The sequence below is a fragment of the Dryobates pubescens genome, chromosome 2 (assembly GCF_014839835.1).
Source record: "Dryobates pubescens isolate bDryPub1 chromosome 2, bDryPub1.pri, whole genome shotgun sequence".
In the NCBI taxonomy this organism is placed as follows: Eukaryota; Metazoa; Chordata; class Aves; order Piciformes; family Picidae; genus Dryobates; species Dryobates pubescens.
The window spans coordinates 35,315,829-35,337,510 of record NC_071613.1 but is presented as its reverse complement, the minus strand read 5'-3'; the positions used below and the strand labels follow the sequence as shown (position 1 = coordinate 35,337,510).

Here is a 21,682-nt window from a genome sequence, read left to right as displayed (position 1 = left end):
GTGAAGTTCTGTAACTCTAAATTGGCTCACAAAAAGAGTTTGTAAACATTCACTCTTGCCATTGATACACCTGCTGCCAGGCACACTGAGCATTGCTTAAATCATTTTGTGAAGCAACAGCCAGAATTGAATGAAGGGCTAAGTAGTAGAAGTAAATTTCTTGACCGTTTGTAATACAAATGCCGACATGTCATGACCATCCAATTTTCCTAGCACTTAAGATTAGCTGAAAGAGGCCTTTTTAAGTGGTAGCTGTATGCCTTTAGGTATATGTGTCAGACTTTCAAAAACACATGAAAAGGAATGAAAATGCACAGCTTGCCATTAGTGGACAGCATACAATTACCATTCTCTATTAAAAGGTACAGAGATGTCAGCTTTGCCTTTGTCAGACACTTGGCTTTTGAATCAATTTCTTCTAGCCAATAAGAAGTATATATGCCCATGCTAGCTATGGTAATTCCCTTGATGGGAAAAATAGCTAGAAATGTCAGAAGATTCTAGACATTAGTCTGAACAATTTAATTACAGATATGGGGGGGGGGGGGGGGGGGGGGGGGGGGGGGGGGGGGGGGGGGGGGAGGGGAGGGGAGAAAAAAGGAAAAAAATTACCCAGTAACATAGAAGATTAAAAGAGAATGAAGGGGACAGAACGATCTTCAAAAAATCCTTTTACCTTTCTTTCTTGCTTGTGTGATTTATAACATGTATTTTTGGTCCACAATGAAAACTTTGAAAAGCAATTATGTTTATTCTTTGGAAAACCAGCTGCATTGGAATGTGGTATTGTTACATGGTGTGAATGATGCTGAATGTACATAATACTTTCTTGAATATATTTGACTTATAACCTCTCACTTACAATTTTTCTTCAAACCTTTCCTAAGTATTTAAGAACCAACTATTTTTTACTGGAAGGTGCTTTATTTCCTGCCAAAGAGCACTGAAACAAAAGCCTTTGCCACCGCTAAGCAGTGTAAGGTGAGCACAGGCAGCACAGCCAGAGGTATGGCAGAAAGCATGCTTCGCCTCCATGCCTCACTAAATAATACATTGGCAAGGCAAGCACATAAGAGATTTGGTGTCTTGTAACTACTGTCAGACGTGTGTCCATCAAGCTTCATGTTCATTAGCCAAATGAGACCAGTGAATTAGAGACCGTTTAAATTTGTCTTCCTTTAAAGAGGCACACAATGAGTGCAGCAGAGTCACAACAGGAAAACTGGACCAAGAAGAACACAGCGGTAAGGAAAGCTCAGTGCTAATATGCAATTTAATGCCTTTTTAAATTTCATTTTAAATTGCCTGTGCAGTGTGGGGCTTGATACTGCTCATGCAATAAATGAGAATGAAGGGATAAAAGAGGGGAAAAAAGCATGTCTTTCCTCAAGTCCCATGAGGACTTTCTAGTTCTCTCTTATAACCTTGTTATATTTGCTGGCACAGGGGGGTGCCATAATTTACAGCTGAAAGAACATTTGTTAGAGTTTCATTCTTTAGCTATGAGTATTTGTATCAGGATAAAAGTTGCATGTAAAATGACAGGCCAAATTAATCTATTTTCTCAAAATATGACTTGGAATTTGGAAATGCTTTACATTTTGTAGTAATCAAGAATTCATTTAGCCCTTTTCATAAACTTGTCTGAGCTGCTTTTGTTAAGAAGTGTCTGAAATGTAAATGAAGAAACGTTACAGATACTTGAGGCTCTGCTTACCTGCAGAAGGAACAGCAAGCTTTTCAGGCACCAGTGTCAGAAGCGTGTGTCTAGCTACCATGTGCACATTTAAACAGAGAAGAGATTATTTAGTGAAATAGATAATGAATACTGCATTTGGATTAGATTATTATTGCAGAACCTTTCCAAGTGAACTATTTTATTTCATTATTGACTAGCTTTAGAGGAGATCATAGGCAGCTACTGGTCCTCTCTTTCATCCCCCTGCCTCCATTCCCTGCATTGTCATAAACATTAGGGTCAGCTGCTTCTGTTCTGTAGGCTCCTTTAGATCCTGGAGGTTTAGAAAAATGCATTGAATTGACTGATATCCAGTCTTCATTTGCAATGTGCTGGTCCTCTCATAACTTAGTCCAAGATTGCCATGTATCCTCATGTCAGGGATTCCTGAGAGAGCAGATCAATTTGAAACAGATGTCCAGGATGAAATAGTATCGAAGATCATAGAAAGGACTTCTCAATTTCTGTCCTCACAGGATTTTTGGTTTGGGGGTTGCTGGTATATGAATTTTTTTTTTTTTTTGTAGTTATGTTTGGTTTGTTGTTTGTGTTGTTGGTTTGTGGGGTTTTTTTTAGTTGAGAAAGAAATCCAGCTCAATAGACAATGACAAATGAAGCTGTTTGACAACAGTTTTCCACTGTCATGAAAGGACTCAACAGTATAATATGTATGATTATATCATCCCACAAGAGTACAGATAAATGAACATAGCAACACCATTCACAAGTAATACAAATAAACTCTATCAGTTTACTATTTTTACAATTTTTCTATTTACTTGCTTGCAGGTAAACAAGTTAAAGAGTTTACATGTAAGAAACATTTAAGATAGCAAGAATATTATGAAAATACAGGTAGCCATTTTGGCAAGGGAAAGCAGTGTATATCTTTTCCTGAACAGCTCTCTCAATTATTTGCATGAATATATTCGACTGCCAATTGCATAAATAGTCCACAAACAGTAGAATGAGGCTTATCTCATTTACAGCTCAAGGAAGAAAATGCCATTTCAATGATCCTGATATGAAGACTGAGCAATCAATAAGTTTAGGTTTTAAAAAAGCCCTGAGATGTACCAAATATTTCCAATTTGTGAGATTTATTACATACAATGAACAATTAACATAGGCCTCTTACAAAATCAGTAGAAGAGAAATCCAAAAAAGGCAAAACCTAGAGTTTGATTGCAATACTATCACTGGCCTCATAAAGCAACCACATTCATGCAAAAAGGTAGTATTCACTCCCTAGCTAACTGAAAACATGTGTGTAAGAGACTAAGCTCTGTCTCGCCATAAGGCCCATACATGGGCAAGATGCTGTTCTGCAGCTCCTGGGAAGAGCCACAGTCATAAACAGGCTTGCAATTTCAGCAAACTAGGTAGTGCAAGTTTATTGTATGAAAGTGACATCAAGATTAAGTCTGGAGGAAGAAGTGAATAGGCCAGAGGACGAATACAGCCAGATATTGGAGAGCTACAAATAGCAGGCACACACACACATGCATGCACACACACAGAGGTACTTAATCAAAACAAGCATATATGTTTTCTCCTTCACTTAAATAATTTTAAAGATGGCCAGTACAAGTTCAAACCTACAGTCAGTAGAGCCAGTATGAAATAATAGTGATTTAGGTCAAAGTTCAAATCTAAATTTTACTTGAAATAAATTCCTATTACTATTGTACAGTGACTTAAGTTACCGTGAACAAGTAGCAGATCAGAGACCAGATTTGGAGATAGGGGTAATAAAATCTGAAAATCTGAAATGACCTTTAGGACACACCAGAATCTGGTTTGGTTTTTTTCTGGATTGTTTTTGTGGGGGCAGGGAGGAGGTAGAGGTATTTGTTTTGTTTTTCCACAGAGAGACTTTCATTAAAAGATATTTTTCTCTCGGGAGTGGCTTAAAGTAAGGTAAAGTTTAGACCTACATTTTAACAGCTGTTCCTCACTTTAGGTTAGTGGTTAACAGAACCAGACAGGCTAGAACAACAGATATTTATGGGAGACGGAAGGTTATTACTCACCTGCATGCAGGAAAAAGAGAGCATGAGAAACAACTTGCATCAGTCAAGGGGAAGTAGCAGGACATTAGCCATAGTCACAACCTAGTAATGCAAAAAGCTAAATGAGAGACAAGACTTGAGTCAATTTCTGGTTGGGAAGGAGGGGTGGAAGCTGTGAGCCAAGAAACTCTTTCCTGTTTTGTAAAAAGGAAAGTGGATATTGAGTTTCCTTTTGAAAATACCCTCGGAGTGCATTGAATACCTGGTGCTTCTCCCATATTTTTTATTCCCAAGCTAAATATTACAGACCATGCTAATTCTGGTTAAAAAATTACTCACAAAACCCAAACAAAACCAACTCAACCCCAATTCCCAACAAAGGAGATTTAAGCTCAAGAATTCTAAATATGTAAAAGGATGGTTAGACACAAACTCTCCTGCTGAAAAGGAGGGGCTGACATTTTAGCTAGTAGTTGGGTTTTGGTTCTTTATATTTTTTTTTCTCTTTCCTATTTTAAATGCACATTTTTTTCTACTTAAACTGATTTTGAATAAGAGATTAAAATTTACATCTGGGCAATTGCTACAGGGCAGAAAACCTTGAAATCAAACCTATTGGGAGCTGATTTCAGGAACTGGTGCAAAATGACAGAACAGCAATTTTCCTTCTCAAGTGTACTGCAAGAAAGATGGAATAAGCCTTTGTGAGAACATAGTCAACTGATCAGGAAGATTTGATAGCAACACTTGGTAATTTACCTGCCAGCAGAATTACAGTGCAATTAGGAGCACTGTACTGGGATGTGTTTCCAGACTATCCAAGTACTCTCACAGCTAATTGCAGTAGCCCTTCTGTATCCTGGCTGCATTAATGTGCTGTGTCTCACTCTACAATAGTGACAGCTGATTCAAATCTGAAAGAAGCCAGCAGTCACCTGTCACAACACCTTTCAGTACTGCACACACTGATTACCAGGCTCTCATTCATTAGCCCCACTATATTTGAAATTCTTGCTAATTGTGTGCTTGCTGCTTTTCCATTCATGATAGACAGGCAACTCTGCTAAGCAAGCTTCAGAATAAAGTATCTGAGCACCCTCCTCAATTCGTTCTTTAATTAACATATTCTTGCTGTATGAACACAATGAACCCTTTCACTGACTCTTATGGGATCTAGACTTACTGTCAGTTTCCATTGGGAAATGGCTCCTGTCCCAGCTGCCAGCCTATACCCTGGCCCATCCTGTGACCTGGGTTCTTGAGCTGCCTTGTGGTGGCCTCTATCGGCACAGTGCCGCCTGTCTCTGACCACAGGTACATGTTGCATTGACAGGACACACTGGAGCTAGCAGACTTGCCTGTGCAGAAGGGCTCCGTGGAGCTCCTCAAGCAGAGATGGGAGTCCACCAATCCTATAAGACCTGACCTGATGCTCCATTGTTCACTAACCCCATGGTCCCTTGTGCCGGATAAGATCAGCTGCAACAGCGCCATGCAGAAAGTGCCAGCAGATAGCATAAGAGTGGACGCATTCAAGCAAGAGACCCTAGGTGGCTTTCAGCAGACTGAGCACATCCCCATCACTGTGGAGGAGCTGCGGAGCCACTTTGAGGCCCTGGGGGACATGAAGGTAAGAGCCTGGGCTGGGTGGACACTTCAAAGGAATGGCAATGGACACAAATGCAATTTTGTGGGTGTCCTATGGACAATCTGGATCAGTATTTTAACACTGTGTTCAGTGGTTTTCCTTATTCCATAATATTAATGGTTGGTGACTGGTTCTATCTTGCCAATCTGTCAGGGAAATCCATGTAAAATTGTGTTTGGCTTGTGCTTTTAGGGAGGAGAGAAAAACAAGATATGGCCTAAGAGAAGCATTCCCAAATGAAACTTCTTACAAACACTATAAAACTTTCTGAAGCAATTGCTTCTTGTTTGTAGAATAGTATTGACTCCCTTTCAACTGAGAAATCTGCTGTCACTTCACCCATTGACTTTCACTGGCATAACATGACTGGCCTGGACAAATTGAAACCTTTATGTGTCATCAGACTTTTTGTCTGAGAAATATCCACAATTTCTTTGAACCAGCTGTGGAGAAACTAGGCTTTTTTGAAGCTTAAAAGAAAACTTCATGGAAATATAGAATGCTGAAAAAAAAAAAATTAGTAGTCTTAATTAGGGCAATTTCATTCATTTTTGTAGTTAAAGTCTTTTGCCATGCTTTACCTCTTCCACATGAAAACTACAATCTCCCTGCAGACTTTGGTTGTGGACAGAATATTTTGTACTTTCCTCATTGCACTTTCTCACTTCTTGTTCAGCCTTCCAGTTAAAAACTAAACAAAACACATAAATAAATAAAAAAAATCCCCTTTGAATAGTTTTTAATCTCACTTCTCAATCAAAGATACAGTAACAATGGATGTCCTAACATCATATTCTGCCACCTTATAACTGCTGCAGGATAACCCCGACAGTCCACATAGACAGTCAATGTAGCCATTTAATTTTAGTGTCCAGAGTGATTTGAAGTGGTTTCCTGGTCCAGACACTAGAGTTTAGAATAGTGCATGTCAACCAGATATAATTCATACACAAAATCCTGCTATTAAAAGATATTAGAAAGCTTTTTTATGTGAATAGTAAAAACAAAACTTCACATGATTCACACAAAATCTTTTCATTTGCTTTAGCCATTGAACACAAAGAATAGCAGGTATAAATAAAATAGAGGTTAAAACTTCATGGGTTTATTGTGCCCTGTAAAGGCCATATAAAATAGTCATAGACTGCTGTGAAGTGACATACTCAAATGATTTTAAGGTGGAGACATTTCTCATTGATCTAACAGACATTTTTAATAATGGCAAAATAAACTTTTTTTTTGTTCCTATGAAGCAGTACATTCAGTATTGCAAACATGATCATTCTTGTATGACCAACTCAGCTCTTTTTTAATCATATTGATAGGAAGAGCTCCTTACTGAGTGAGAATATATATATTTTTATTTTTTTTTACTTCAACCATATTTTTCACTGGACAGACCTTTATTTAAACAATAATTACCAAGAAAGTAAAATAACTCTTTGCTCCTATTCTCAGAACACCAATTAAATATTTACACGAATTAAATATTACATTGCAAAATTTGCTACTGCATCACTTGTGAATGCTTTGGATTCACATGCAGCTTAGAATCTCATCATTAGCATTGTTCTTTTGCTGATAGACTTTATTACACAAAATATTTCTAATTGTATCTCTTTTTGCTAAATATTTCCCCAAGTGAAAATTTATTGTTTCAGATACAAAAAAAAGAAGGAAAGGGTCAATAAAGAGAGTGGGAGCAAAACTCAAACAAGTGTCACTTATCCTTATGATTTGTTTGCTAACAGCACTGCATACAAAATATATTTGAGTAGAGGTCTAGTTAAATTCTTTACTATGGACAGACAGAAGTGAGAGAAGAGATGTGTGCACTCTACAAAGAATGCCTTCTTGCTGAGTTGCTGAAACTCATGCAGGAATTGCAGCTGCTAAGTTCAGTATCTTGCAAAGAACATTGAAAAGCAGATGGTGTTATGAGCTGTGAAGTGACAAGGAGAGGAAAGGCCCATTTTTCAGAATTCAAGTGAGAAAGCTGGAATGCTGTTATTCTGTCCAGGTAGCTGTCTTAGAAAATTTATATTGCCTTCAAGGATTTATTTCCCCTGCTTTGTAAAACATTTGAAGTTTCCAAGATACAATTATTATGAAATGTAGAAAATGGAATTTGCACCATAGAAGACTTCCAGAATGCATTACATCAATGTTTTTACTTAACAATTTGAAAGTGGAGCTAAAAAAAACCACAAAGGTTTCTGACACTGAAGTACGGATGCTTAGAACTCAGCTCATGCACTTAAAATCTTGGCAACGCAGACCAAATGCAGACCTAGCAAGGTTTCAAAAAAAAGTCTGAACATTGTAGGCATAGGAGCTTAATGAAAAGGTTAAACCTTCATTAAAATAATTTAAACAAGCAGCATGTTTTTTCCCTTAACACTCTCAGAAGCACTTACATTAATTTAGCACAGCTATGGAATAGAGAAAAGAATAGAAGCCTTGCAGCACCTGCATGACAGTTTCGTAGCCTGTTAGCACTTGCATGATTTTTATTTTTGTTACTGATGAATGAAATCATTAATGCTTTTTCATTACGAAAAAATTCCACAAGGAAAGGACATGGTTACAGGTACCTTACAAATCACCTGAAGAAACAATCCTCCTTCCACTTTGCTTATTCTTATTTAACTCATCTCTTACCTGGTCTGGCTTTCACAGTTTGAAAAATGTATCAATTTTTTTGCCATTTGTGACCGTTTGAGGCTGTGCCTTTAAGGAAGGGGCACTCTGGCTAAATGTTTATAAATATTCTGTATTCTAAATGAATTTCATTGGCGAATTAAGGGGGAGGTGAGATTGTTAGACCCAGAGCGGCTGGAACTTTTGTTCAGTTTTCCTCCCTTTGCTCTCCCTTCTAGCGGACTGCTTCTGGGCTTCTGGCCAAATAACAGATAAGAGATACTAACTCCCTCCGGCTAGGCCTCTATCTGCCTTGCTAACTACCCTTTTTTCTAACCCTCTTTGGGGAAGAAGGGAGGTAGGGGGGTGAAGGGGGCACAGGGGGAAGCCCCCTCTGTTGGGGTTCTGGTTTCTGATTGTGTTTATTTGCTGTATATTTCTATATATATTGTTAATACCTGTATATATTGTGTTATATATAATCTGCTTCCTATATATGCTTGTAAATATAGTCTGCTTTCTCCGACTAAGTTTAGTCATGGTTTCTTACTCTGTGGGGGAGGGAGAGCTAGGCCCTCTCTCAACCCACTACACCTTTTTAGAAACTGGACATGTTGACAGAACTTTCACTGATATCTACAATATTTTACACCAGGAAAAGCAACTGTTCCAGTGGTGGGGATGGAGCCTTCCAAAGTTCCTTTGACCACAGAGACCCATGAGCTACTGCAATACAATGTGTGCATATACATGCACATATACACACATATTAAGTTCTTCTGTAATTTACTGCTATTTCTTCCTTCCTGTTCAGTCAGCAAACTGGTAGTCATTGATATTCCACTCCATTGTATTTCTTCAGTTCTTCTCAGCTATTTTCTCTGTGTTAGTTACACTGTTACACTTTCATTGCATATACACCCAGGAGTAACCGGCAGGTTTGCATAGCCTCCAGTTATACAAAACTGGATTTGAAACCAGCACAAATGATTTACACTTGTGACAACCGAACATTTTAGACCTTCTTCTCTGCCATGCCCTGTTAACTAGTTTCTCTAGCGGCCTGGGCCACTAGTTTCACTAGTTGCCTAATTATTCAGTAACTATGCTTAGACCTAATACTTGAATGTTTTTCAAACAACAAGTTACAACATTTTCCTTTAACAGACCTTCAAGAACTTTTAAAATTATTCTAAAGTCAATTCAGCTTTACCATTTTTTGTCATTTATTTGGAGGTATGTAAAGCAGAAGAAACAATCCATAACAGGATCTCACCTTAAAAGAGTTAGAATCATCCACTTTTTCGCCCAGTGATAAATGTTAATGTTTGAGCTATGGCAATGAGGAAGCTAACTAGAAAAAGGTAGGAGATAGCAGTTGGAAAACTGAAGCTTGTGTGTCACCAGTTCCTTATTAAAATTGGGTTTAATCCCATTAATATAGACAGTTTTGCTGAGCAGGCTGCATTTTTATAAGCAACAGGATGGAATAAACTATAGTCATATGCCCTCCACAAAACTTTCCAAAGGAAGTCTCATTTATGATAAGATTTAATAGATACTTCTTTTTTCTTCACAATTTTCTTGCTCCTTACTGATTATTCAGAATCAATGCAAATTCATCATGTACCATGTGCTGCAGATGAGGGTGGCTTATTTTTAGGATCACTTGTCCTCAATAAATCGCTATGATTTCTGATGTGGGTCTCATTTTTGTCTGATGTTAAAGGGATATAATATTTCCTTTATTTATAAACTATATGGCAATATTAATAAAAATATTCATAACCTTTTATAATATGGAAATTGCCAAACTTATCAAAAGGTTCGATGTACTGTTAGAATATATTTACAATAGGAATGTACAGTATTTGGGCAACTATAACAACTTAACTATTTAATGCAAACTGGGAAGAATATAATATACGCCTGGAGCAAAATGGCGCTCGACCACAGAGGGGGGAGACTCAACAAGAAACCTTATGCCAAAGAGACAATGAATTAATTACTCACAGCTGGTTGTACCCAGGTAGGGAGTGCTATTAGAGGCTTTGGGGTGCTCACATGCGCCAGACACAGCAGGAATGCCACATGGTCTTCAGTGGCTGGTCTGGCTTCAGCAGACAGTGCGCTGTTAACAACTCTATAGTGGCAGGCGCTTGCTTTGTCCTGGGTGAATTGAGGCACAGCAAAATCTTGGTTTCAAGGAGAAGCAGGCTTGGCTCCAACTCCTAAGCTCGTGGCTTCTCTCATAGCTTGCAGTGTGTATGCTCATGGCTTTATCCCAAGCACTGGACTGGGCAACCAGGGCTATGCAACTTGAGGCAGTTTCAAGCTAGACAAGGTCCAAGCAGGCTCAAGCATGCAAGGCTTCTGCAAGGCATGAGCAAGGCTAAGCAAGGCTTGAGTAAGGCACAGGGAACTAGAAATCAGCCTGTATATAAATCTTGCCTAAGATCAATTGGGCCAATAAAGCAACAGAAACCAGGACATAGTCACCCAATGAAAAGGGGTTCTGCCAGGCTGTGGCCAGAACACATGCCCTTACCATAGATACAGGGTTGTTTACCAGACCTGCGTGGTCCAGTCCCCTTTGTTCCTTTTCCTGCATTACCCTGACATTCTGGAGGAAGGAGGGGAAAGAGGAGGACCATGTCTAGATACCTTAGTGTCTCTATGGGTTTGTACAGGGGCCATATGGCCCTACTATGACATCTGATTATTGTCTGGCTGTATTCCACAGGTTCTTTCCACCCTACTCTTAAAAAACCTTTCACTTAGTGTTTTGGCTGTTGTGTTTTTAATTTAAAGAGGTGCTTTTCATCTGTTATGATGAGCTGAGTCTTTTGTGAATTACAGCTAGCTAACAGAAAAAACAGTGCATCACATGGTACTTCCTAGGATGACCAGCTTTTCAAGGAAGGCAGTCTAAAAATCTGAAAGATCTTTCTGGAACATGGAAGCATTTAAACAGAATAACTTGGAAAAAACCAAAGCACATGTTCTCTACAAGATTCATTCCCTTTTTTTTGGTTTTGTTTTTCATTTGTTTGTTTGGTTTTGTAGTTTAGTACAACCAAACTTCCATCATTATATCATAAAGGATATCCCTAAAGGGCTGCATATAAACACATCAGTTTAGCAGCTATTGTAAAAGTCTAGAAAGTGAGAAAAGTGCATAGACAAATTGTCTTGTGTTTTACAGGCATGACTTTTTACCCTAAGTAATTTCTTCTCAAGTATTTGCCATTTATGGCAGAAAGCAACAAGTGTTAAAACATTTTTACTGTCATTCTGTCTCTGCTGGTATTTGGAACAATTTACCAGCCTGTGATATCTTAATCAATTCTTGAATCATGAAAGTGATGAGCAAAGATAGGAAGCAAGTACACCCATTACTAGCATGTCTTGAGAAACTGCACTGAAAGGGAAAGACAACATATATGTTGATTAGGATGGTAATCAGCTTGTGATAAGGGCTGAGAAATTCGCTAGTGGTATGCAGAGGAGATAAGAGCCATACGTTAAACACAAGTGTGAAAGAGACATTACTTATTGTTGCAGACTAGAATGTGTGATATAGGAAATGAACAATTTCAAGTCAACAATCAAACAAGAACCTGCACCAAAATACACTCACAATTACTATTTCAATAGGCTGTTAAATATGTAAAATAAATTCCTGGTAGGTCTTTGCTATTTTTTCTCTAATCTGTATGTTTGTGGGAACAAACTTTTAGCAATTTTGTTTATGTGTAGTATAAAGAGAAATGAACTCACCATGCTTTCTAAAGTTGTCATGAGGTTGAAGTGAAACTGTCCAAAATAACCATACTCAGAAATTTGATGCTACTGTTCTGAATCTTCATGAAAGCAGAATATTTCCTGGGTTTTCAAACATAAATACCTGCCCAAGGCACAGGTAGAACCAGTACAGAAGGTGCAAATTACTTCCTAAATACACTTTACTACATCAGTTGTCTTAATGGAAGAGATCCTTAGGGATCCTTTCAGAAAGCACAGATCTTTCCTGGGTGCTTCTGTTTGTGCTCCTTTAGCTCCGTGTCTTCTCATTTTTGTGTGTCTTCTCTTCTTTTTGCTCTGTTTGGTCTTTCAAAAAAAGTTCTGCAAAGATGGGATTGTTTTTAAGATGTTTGCTACCTAGATTTAAAGTAACATGGCATTTTATCTCAAAGCTGAGCAACCTTAGTAAATGGGAAAGAAAAATCAGAAGAAAATACCACTGGCATGCTTTAAACCTGTTTTGGTTTAACCTATTCTATGTCACAGCATGATGATACATTTGTTTCAACTGCAAGACTTGATTAATAAGATTGGAATAATGGATTTTACTCAGAATCTGACAGTTTGTAAACTTCCTATACCCAGGAGTGTTCAAGCTATACTTCTCCTGAAGCTGTTTATATGAAGTCATATGAAATCACAGATAATACATATAATTTCTGGACTGCGGAATAAAACCGGTCTAGTAATACTAGTTTTGAGAATCTCCCTAGTTATGCCTGCTGTCTCAGAGTCTCCTTCATATGCCATAATCTATAGCTAATCTTGAATCCTCTAGCTACTTCTCTTACATGATACCTTCCTTATACACTCATTGTTAATCTCCATCATTTTATCTTATTACTCAATTTCAACTACCAGCCCAGCATCTGGCCAAAGAAAATGCTATTTCTTACATGATGTGGTACAACTTCTTTCCAAACACTTTGGAATTACTACATAAAGAACAAGCAATAGCATTTCATTGCTGTTTTGGTACATGTATATACATTTAAAAGTTTGGGTTTTTTAAAAGAAAGATGAGATAGAAGAGGAAAGTTACTGGTTTTATTTTTGCTGTTTGAAATCTTATTTTGTGACTCCTACATGGTGAGACAGCATTTTATGCTGCCACAGGTCATGAATTTTTCTTGGTTAAGAATTGGTTTCCATGACTTGAAAATTGTAGGCTGTTAGTGATGATTACAAATCTATGCTCTCTGTACCATCTCCAGTCTTTTGTTACTGTTCTTTCTAATGTATTTTATATTCAACACAGCTGTGTCGGAACTGGACTTCTTATTTTGCATGTTTTTCTGTTAATGTATTGCCAGTGATTTATATAGACTTCTGGTACCAACTTTGTTTAAATTCTGTTTGATTCAAATGTGATTTTATTTCAATTTCCTTTTAAAAAGCTGTAGTAATATTTACTTCTATCAAGTTTATGATTTTGCAGTTTCCATAAATTTTATCTTGATCTGGTTTTTTTACAGATATTGTAGCTGGCCTACTCTAAATGATGTTACTCAATCACTGCACTATCACATGCTTCGAAAAAGCTCACTAAAACATGTTTGATCACTGTCAACTGTGGCCTCAGTTTCCTTATCTGCTTCTAAAGCACACAACTATTTTATCATCCAAATATGCTAGGAGAGAGGGACCATTACACAGTATTGGTTTAGGAAAGGGAGTTTCTGTAGCTACTGTACAGTGGTCTATTTAACCCATTGTCCAGTTGCTAATTTAACACAAATATTCATTATCATACTGTGAAAACTGCTATAAGATTCCAAATCAACGTTATACAATGAGCTGCATATAACTGATTTTCCTTCCATGGGACAGAGTCTGAACAGCTCAGTAATTTAATGCATACTAAACACTATTAGCAATTAAAATAATTTATCTTTTTACCTCAAAGAATTAGGCCATTGCTTTTTAAGAAATAAAGCCAGGGGGCGCATCAGTTTTGCTGTGGTGATACATGGCAAATCAGTGGGATTTTCTAAAATAGTAGTGAAATCTATAGGCATTTCAAGATAGAATTTAGCCCCTCACTGGTTTTTCTTACTGTAACTTAAAAGCTGTGTATGCAAGGGGGCAAATGTTCAGCCTTCTACAGAAAAGCAGGTCTCCATCACACATAACAGTGACTTGGGAAGACGAATACTGTAACTCCAAATGTTCCTCCCTCTGTCCTCTTTCCCCCAGCTTTATATGCCGACCATTCCATATGGTATGGAATATCCTTTGGGTCAGTTGGAGTCAGCTGCCCCAGCTCTGCCCTCTCCCAGTCTCACATGGTCCCCTAGCCCACTTGCTGGTATGGTGGTTTGAGTAGCAGAAAAGGTCTTGCATCTGCACAAGCACTACTCAGTAATGATGAAAAAATCCCTGGCTATCAACACTGTTTCCCAGTACAAATCCAAAACATAGCCCCATACTAGCTACTATGAATAAAATCAACTCTATCCCAGCCAAAACCATCACAGATGGCAATTCTGCAAACAATTTTTTTCCTCAGGTTAAGAACAATCTCTTTTCAGGGCCTCTGTTCTGTGTATACAGCAGAGTTATTTCATACCCTTCCCCCAGATGAAGATAGTGTGTTATTTTGAAATGGTCTGCAACAACTGAAAAGGATAAGCATTTCTGGAGCTGGTCTAGGGATGCAATAAATGAGCAAGTTCCAGGCAGCCATAGGGTTGGGGCTTTTTAAGTCTCTTGAGAAAATATGTGTAACTGAAGTGGCACATAGCAAAGGATCAGCTGAGAGTTGTGGCTTTGTCTCAACAGTTCAGGTACTGGCTTTACAGAGTTTATGCAGCAGGTGTTAATAGCATTCCCCTGTAACAGTTATGTTAGGGAGTTCATTATCCATCTTCATAACGCCACCAGCATTCCAGCAGATGGTAGACATGAAACCATGCACTCTGCTTGTAAATTGCACCAGAATAGATATCCATCATATTTTTAATTACAAATCAGAAATGTATCAGAAAGAGACTTGTCTCATGATGGCATTTCCAAGCCTTTTTTTTTTTTTTTTTTTTTTTTTTAAAGCAGGCCAGGACTATGTTGCTTTCACTTTCTTTTTTTTTTTTTTTTTTTTAAATATATTCCACAGAGATTGAATGATTCACAGGACATACAGGTTCATTCAGCACTAAAATTAACCTCAAATCATTCCTGTGTACCCTCCAGCAAAGCACTCTTGTTTTGAATTGGAATTTGAGATGCCAGCTTTTTGTAGGCAAAAGTAAATGTTAGGAGCCAGTCCAGCAAAACACTTAGACATTAAGTATAACTTCAATTGCTATTGAGTACAATTATTTGAATAACAACCCTCAAGTATTTAATGCTACAATCACAGTAAAATGCATTGATGGATCAAGATTTTATTTAACTATATTTAAAGCCACAGATTTCATTCCCAAACAGTTATCCTACGGCTCCACTCATTTCCTACCTCATCATCCATTTGTAGATTTCTTATTTTCCTTTCCACTTATGATTTTACCCTTTTTATTTGGGCCCATTCCTTCTTCCCTCCTCTTTGTCATTTCTTAAATATTAATTCTTTTAGTGGAGACCAGAAATAAAATGAAAGTTAGGTGGGAAATAACTTTCCTTTAGGTAGAACATGTAACAAAAGTAGTTAAGACATGATGGGATGAATGCCTGTTTTTAAATACACTTAAAGATGTCCTTTAAAAAAAGACTAAATACTGTGAACATTAATAGTAGCATTTTGACTACAAATTCCTCTGCCAATCCAAAGTAGCTCATGGTATGCAGAAATAGTAGTAGTAACCTGGTAAATAGTTTTCCTCTATTTAAAACTTGATGTGTTCTGGCTTACCGACTTTTAGATTAGTGCAGAACTGGATAGCATGTGGAAAATCCACTAATTGAAGCATGATCACTCAGTAGGCCAATGAAATTGGAATCTTTATTATTGACATTTCTAAATGTAATAACTGCATATTCCCTGGAATTTGGCACTCCAGTGCTTTATTCTTTTCATCATGTCTAGAGTATGAGATCAGAACATAAAAATAGCTTCTTGTGTCACTTTCTTTTTTTCTGAGAAGCCCATTCAAAAATAGAATATAACATCAGAGTCAGTACGTAAAACTGAAGTAATTACATGATAGAAAGCTACTTAAATATAGACTGATTTAAATAAATTACTTGCAACAAAAAATGGAATAAATGCTGTTAAATTGGGCACTCCATGTCTATATCCCCACTGAGTACCTGCTCCCACAAAGAACACATGTATAACTACAAAATCTTGACATGAATTGAATCCTGCATTAATCAGAGAGGAAAAACTTTTGTTCTTTTAGTTTTCATTTGGCAACTTCTGCAAGAGTAACATATCAGCCTCCAACAAAGCACCTGCTGGCACTACCTTGGTGCTTTTTCAATAAGCAGCATTTATGTTAATTCTATCCTTATTAAGCAGATGTCTTTGCCATTCACTGGCATGAGGTAATCTGGGTAGATATTGTAATTTTAAAAGTGTGCAAAGTAAATTTTTTCCTAATCAAAAGGAGTTTATGGTAATCATAACACCTTCCAATAATGTTTCAACAGCAAAAACCAGCATTTTCTGAGAATAAATCTGAGGTCTAGTGCTTTAACTGGAGCACCAGTTTAAGAAAATTATCCTTCACCCCAGAAAGACAGGGATGCTGTTTGTAAGAGAGGCCAGGGCATGGTGGAGCACTGTGATTGTGAAAAGGAGAAACAGTAGGTGAAAACAGTATATTTTGAGTTTTCTCTTTTGTTCTAATATTGCAGAAGTTAGCTTATCGTTCTCAAGATTCTCATGTGTTGACTACTGAAAGTACATACAACACTGTGGCAATATGATCCTGACACTGTTCTCATTTCTGCCAGAGCAGGAAAAGTAGGAGACAGACGTGTTGAGGCTGATCTAATAACATGCACAGCCGCACTTTTTACTTTTTTAATTTCTCCTCTCCCTCCTCCCTCCTTCATTTCTTCTTTGCATAGCCATTTCTGAATCACAGACTGTCTGTGCCACATTTCAGACATAATAGTCTGCTCTTCAGCTGTTTTAAACCAGAATATTGTCATTAATACTGGGTTGTAATTGTAACAATAGACAACTCTGAAGGGTACAAAATTAATAGCCCTTCACACACAAAAAAAACCCTATTCATTTTGGCCACCTGGTACCTCCTAATACCCTTGGCACATAAGTACCTCCTTCCTCTCAGCATACCTATGTTCTGGCCAAGATCTCTATCCTACCTGTGCTGCAGTATACCTATACTGTCATTCATGCATTGTAACCCAGCCTGGTCACAGAGCTGATCTTACTGGCGCTGTGCCACCATGGCATTTCTGACAAGTTCAATTCTATATAAGCAGTAGCAGCAGTGTTCTTTTCGTGGAGGGAGGAGACTGATGCAACAAGACAAAAGATGATTGGTAGTACCATAGGCATTTTTTTCTGAAAAAAAGGGGGGGTTACAATACTCATGATAATAAAAGACCTTTAGCACCTATGGTCTGATCTGTCATTTGTTTCAATACTGAAATGTCAAGCAAAAATTTTTCAGGTACTCTCAAGCAAAAGCCACTGTAACTCACAGAAGTGTTATAATATTACAGACTGTTATAAAATTATGAGTTTCCACAAGACATAACATATCATACACATACTGGAAGGAGTATTCTTGCAAAGAATAACTACAGGTCAAGAAAATCAGTACAACACATATTTGAGATAATAGCTATCAGCAGCTATGAGAAAAGCCTATTAAAGATGGGTGAAGCACAACTGTCCTTGATGGCTAATGCTGCACTCATTTTAGAAGTACACTTCCAATACTTATTGATCATTATTTTCATAAGAATTCAAGGTGAATGTATTGATTGATTATATGTTACTGTGAATAGGACTTATACAATGTATTTTATATTATTTTCTTTGGGAGAGTTCTATTTGAGGATTCATTAAGTTGTATTGCAAAAAATACTTTATTTTAAAAAAATAGTTACTGGAAAATGCTCTCAAGTCTAGGTTAATCAATCACAAGATCACAGAATCACCAAGGCTGGAAGAGACCTCAAAGTTCATCAAGTCCAACCTGTCACCATAGACCTCATGACTAGACCATGGCACCAAATACCACGTCCAATCCCCTCTTGAACACCTCCAGGGACGGTGACTCCACCACCTCCCTGGGCAGCACATTCCAATGGCTAACAACTCTCTCTGTGAAGAACTTTCTCCTCACCTCGAGCCTAAACTTCCCCTGGTGCAGCTTGAGACCGATCCAAGAGACAAATGTTGCTGCTTATACACCATGTGTAATACCTAAATCTAAAAGCAGTTAGGTGTTACATCAGTAAGATCATATACAAGGGTATTAAAATGTTACACAATAGTAAAGCTGCTTGCAAACAATAAAAAGAAAGTAGTCTAATGAAGGCAGGACATTTTGAAAATGTATGCCATGAAAGCAATTAAGGACTCTGGCAAATAAGCTTTGTAGTCATCAGACCAACCACTTACCCACTCTCTTTTTGGATATCACCACCTCTTTTACAGGGACAGCATGTTTTTTTGCTACTCCAGTTGTTTCAGTTATTTACTTAATATATATTCAGTTATTTCTTTAATACAGAGTAAATAATAATGGGGCTCTGTGCAACCTGATCTAGTTTGAGATGTCTCTGCTTACTGCAGGTGCATTGGACAAGATGACCTTTGAGGATCCCTTCCAATCTGACACATTCTGTGATAAAAGCTGCACCCCAAAACACCACCTTCAACACATTAAACCCTAGCTCAGCAGTTATTTATTAATTTTTCCTCAAAGGACTAAGGCCACAGTGTGTGGAAATGCCCCAGTGTTGTTATCTAAAGCCAGCTGATAGGTCACAGCGGAATTGAAAATCAAATTTCTGAAATAGAAATGCCCATGTACATCTGGTCTCAAAGCCATTATTGATTGTTTTTTACATTTGTATACCAATACATGAAATTAATAAAATTCCTTCTGTCTACAACTTTTCTGTCTACAAATAGTGTCTGAATGATCTTTTATTGTGATCCTTACCACTTCTTTTGTGGAAGAAACCATGTGCAAGGAATGGCAAAAGAAAGCTTCCAAGCATCACTGTTGAACGATAAACTGAGCAACACACGTGAATTCACAACTTGCATCGCTGCAGATATATACCCTACGGCATTCTGGAGAACATCTCCAAAATAGCACCGCCTTCTAATCTACTGCCTCTTCATATGCTCTCCTCTCTACAAAACCCATATCTGTTTCCTACCAATAGCTTTTAACACACATCCTCTTAATGTCTTCTAACAGAAAAGAGAGAGTGAGAGAAGTTCACTTTCATTAATATCTAAGAGTCAGCCTGGGAGCCATTCTGTCATTTCTCCGACAGAGTCTAGTGTGAAAAGAGGAAGAGCAATCTTTGAAAAGATGTCATCAGTAAATGGCCACAGCAACAGCTCTGAAGGTTAGTATCACAGAATTGATCTGATAACCTGCTTTACTCTAAGGCAGTGGTCTCCAAACCTTTTTGATGGTGCATCCCTATCATTAAAACTTTTTTGAGAATGCACTCCCATGTTTGTGTATGTATTTATTTACAAATAAATTATGCAACATACACAGAAACAGGTATTAAAGAAGGATAATAGATGCAATTATAAAAAAGCCCTCCTTTAAAAATTGTTCCTATACAAAATATATTTTCTTCTTGCAGCCCAGAGGACTGCCTTGCACAGCCGCTGGGGTGTACACATCTCACTTTGGAGACCATTACTTGACAGTATCAAAGAGTGTACGTATCTGTGTTTTGGTTTAACAGACAAAGAGTATGGATGATACAATTATGTGACAGAAGCATCAGTTATTGATTTCTGAGTTGTCTAGGATTTGACTTTATGTGAAACAATAAATTAAACAACATAAAAAGACTTGTCCACTCTGCAAATAAAATTCATAATCCAGTGACATAGTATCATCCAACTACTGACTCCAGTTTTTTCTTTTATCAGAAAATGTTTAGCGGTTCCAAATTCTAGCAGATCAATCAGAAAAGGAAATTTCAGTAGGCAAGTACTTTTCTAGCTAATGCTGCTACATTTATTATGCTCATTGTTCAAACTAAATACCTGATGCTTTGCTGTCAAGCACTGGTTATCTTTTTCCACTTTTTCCCTACCAAATTAGAAACCTCTAACACCTGCTCATTTCTTCCTGGAAGGGCAGTCATACCTTATAACCCTGTAAAGTTCTTCCATCAACTAGACACAGCTGCAGTTCTCCATGAGGGTGTAATTTTGTGGCTCTTCTCTGCAGTTTCTCAAGTTTTTCAGGTATCTTTTTATATTTCTACCCCTTCTTCTAGACTCTCCCAGTTCAAAGCCTTGATTATTACTCTCTAACAAGAGAATGGAATTCTCCATTCCATACCTGCTTTGCCTCCAAGCCTGAATTGGGCATAGCATGTTTCAGAAGCATTTTTTGGTCCACCAGGAAAAATAAAGAATATGAACTATGTGAAAATGCACATTCAACAATTCATATCTCTTACAAATGAAGCTTTCTATTAAAATGTGACAGACCCATAGGGGATAATGTTTTCCTATGCTCCTGTGAGAGACATAATACTCCATTTTGCATTTAGATAGTCTTATGAGAAGGATATTCCCTATAGACTCATATGAGCAAAAGCTCTGGTGAAAACTCTTAAAATTCTAATAGCTGAAGTTAGGTAATGAAATATGCAACTCTGCACTTGAATAAATATTCAGAAACTGAAAAATATATCATGGTGATGATCTATAGATTATTTCTCCCATCACCATGAGATTTGAGTTTTTCTATAACCAATGACAACATTTATCAACATGCTTCAATTTTGCAGTAAGAATACCCTCAAACCACTAAAGTGCTACAGAATCTTTTCCTAAATGTCTCAGTTATGCCAAAATCTTATTTTCCTAGAAGTATCAAGCAACATCTACAGCAAGCTCTACCACTGAGTACTAACAATTTCTATTGTCTCCACTCAAAATTAAGGTAATGCTCATACTGCTGTTTAAGCCATTGTGAAAACCTGAAAAAACCCAAAAAGGGATAACTGATGAAGTCATATCATTGGAAAAAAAGGCAGAAATCTAGAATTCTGCAATCCTATTTTGTATGGAAGATTTGTCAAGCTCCATTTACTTTAGGGAGCTGATGTAACTTATTGTTAATAAAAGAATTAAATTCTCTTAAATAGATACTTTTGTATGAGTCCCACATGACAAAAGCAAAGAGCTTTTTGTTGGCATACCTCACTTTGGTAAACATAAGGCTCTACTTACTATTTTATCACAAACACACATTTATCCCTGAAACAATCAGAAAATATTACACCTTTAAGTTCTCTTGAATCAGCAAAAACTTAGAGCAAAATGAATGAGGAAAAGCTCATTCCAACTCTCATACCACCACATTATGGTATAAAACATTTAGCTTCTAAAGAGAGGGCATTTCCTGTTTTAAAGCTAGCAATAATTTCTATTATCTTTGTTCCCCAGGTAGCTAATAATATGTATCTCTTAAAATGTTTTTTAAAACAGTACATTAAATTCATTGGCCTCAAATCAGAAATTAATTAAATCACACATCTAACATTAAGTATATTAGTATTCTCATTCCACTTAATGAAACTATTCACATGTTTACAACTAGGTAGAACCCAAGAATCTCTTACTGAATTAGAAAAATATCAAGAAAGTTTTGAAGTGCCTAAACATTATTGAGAATTAAAGCAATGCATTATAAATATTACACT

General features: G+C 37.3%; 1 protein-coding gene across 1 annotated transcript in view; it reads left to right on the top strand.

Annotated features, from left to right (window-relative positions):
• Positions 1 to 1,120: 1,120 nt before the first annotated feature.
• Positions 1,121 to 21,682, top strand: part of XIRP2 (xin actin binding repeat containing 2) — a 39,428-nt gene continuing 18,866 nt past the window's right edge. The window contains exons 1-3 of the mRNA XM_054173151.1: positions 1,121 to 1,244; positions 5,084 to 5,380; positions 19,195 to 19,348. Coding sequence (XP_054029126.1) covers positions 1,194 to 1,244; positions 5,084 to 5,380; positions 19,195 to 19,348 — 502 coding nt within the window. The 5' untranslated portion in view covers positions 1,121 to 1,193. The remainder of the gene's footprint in view (positions 1,245 to 5,083; positions 5,381 to 19,194; positions 19,349 to 21,682) is intronic.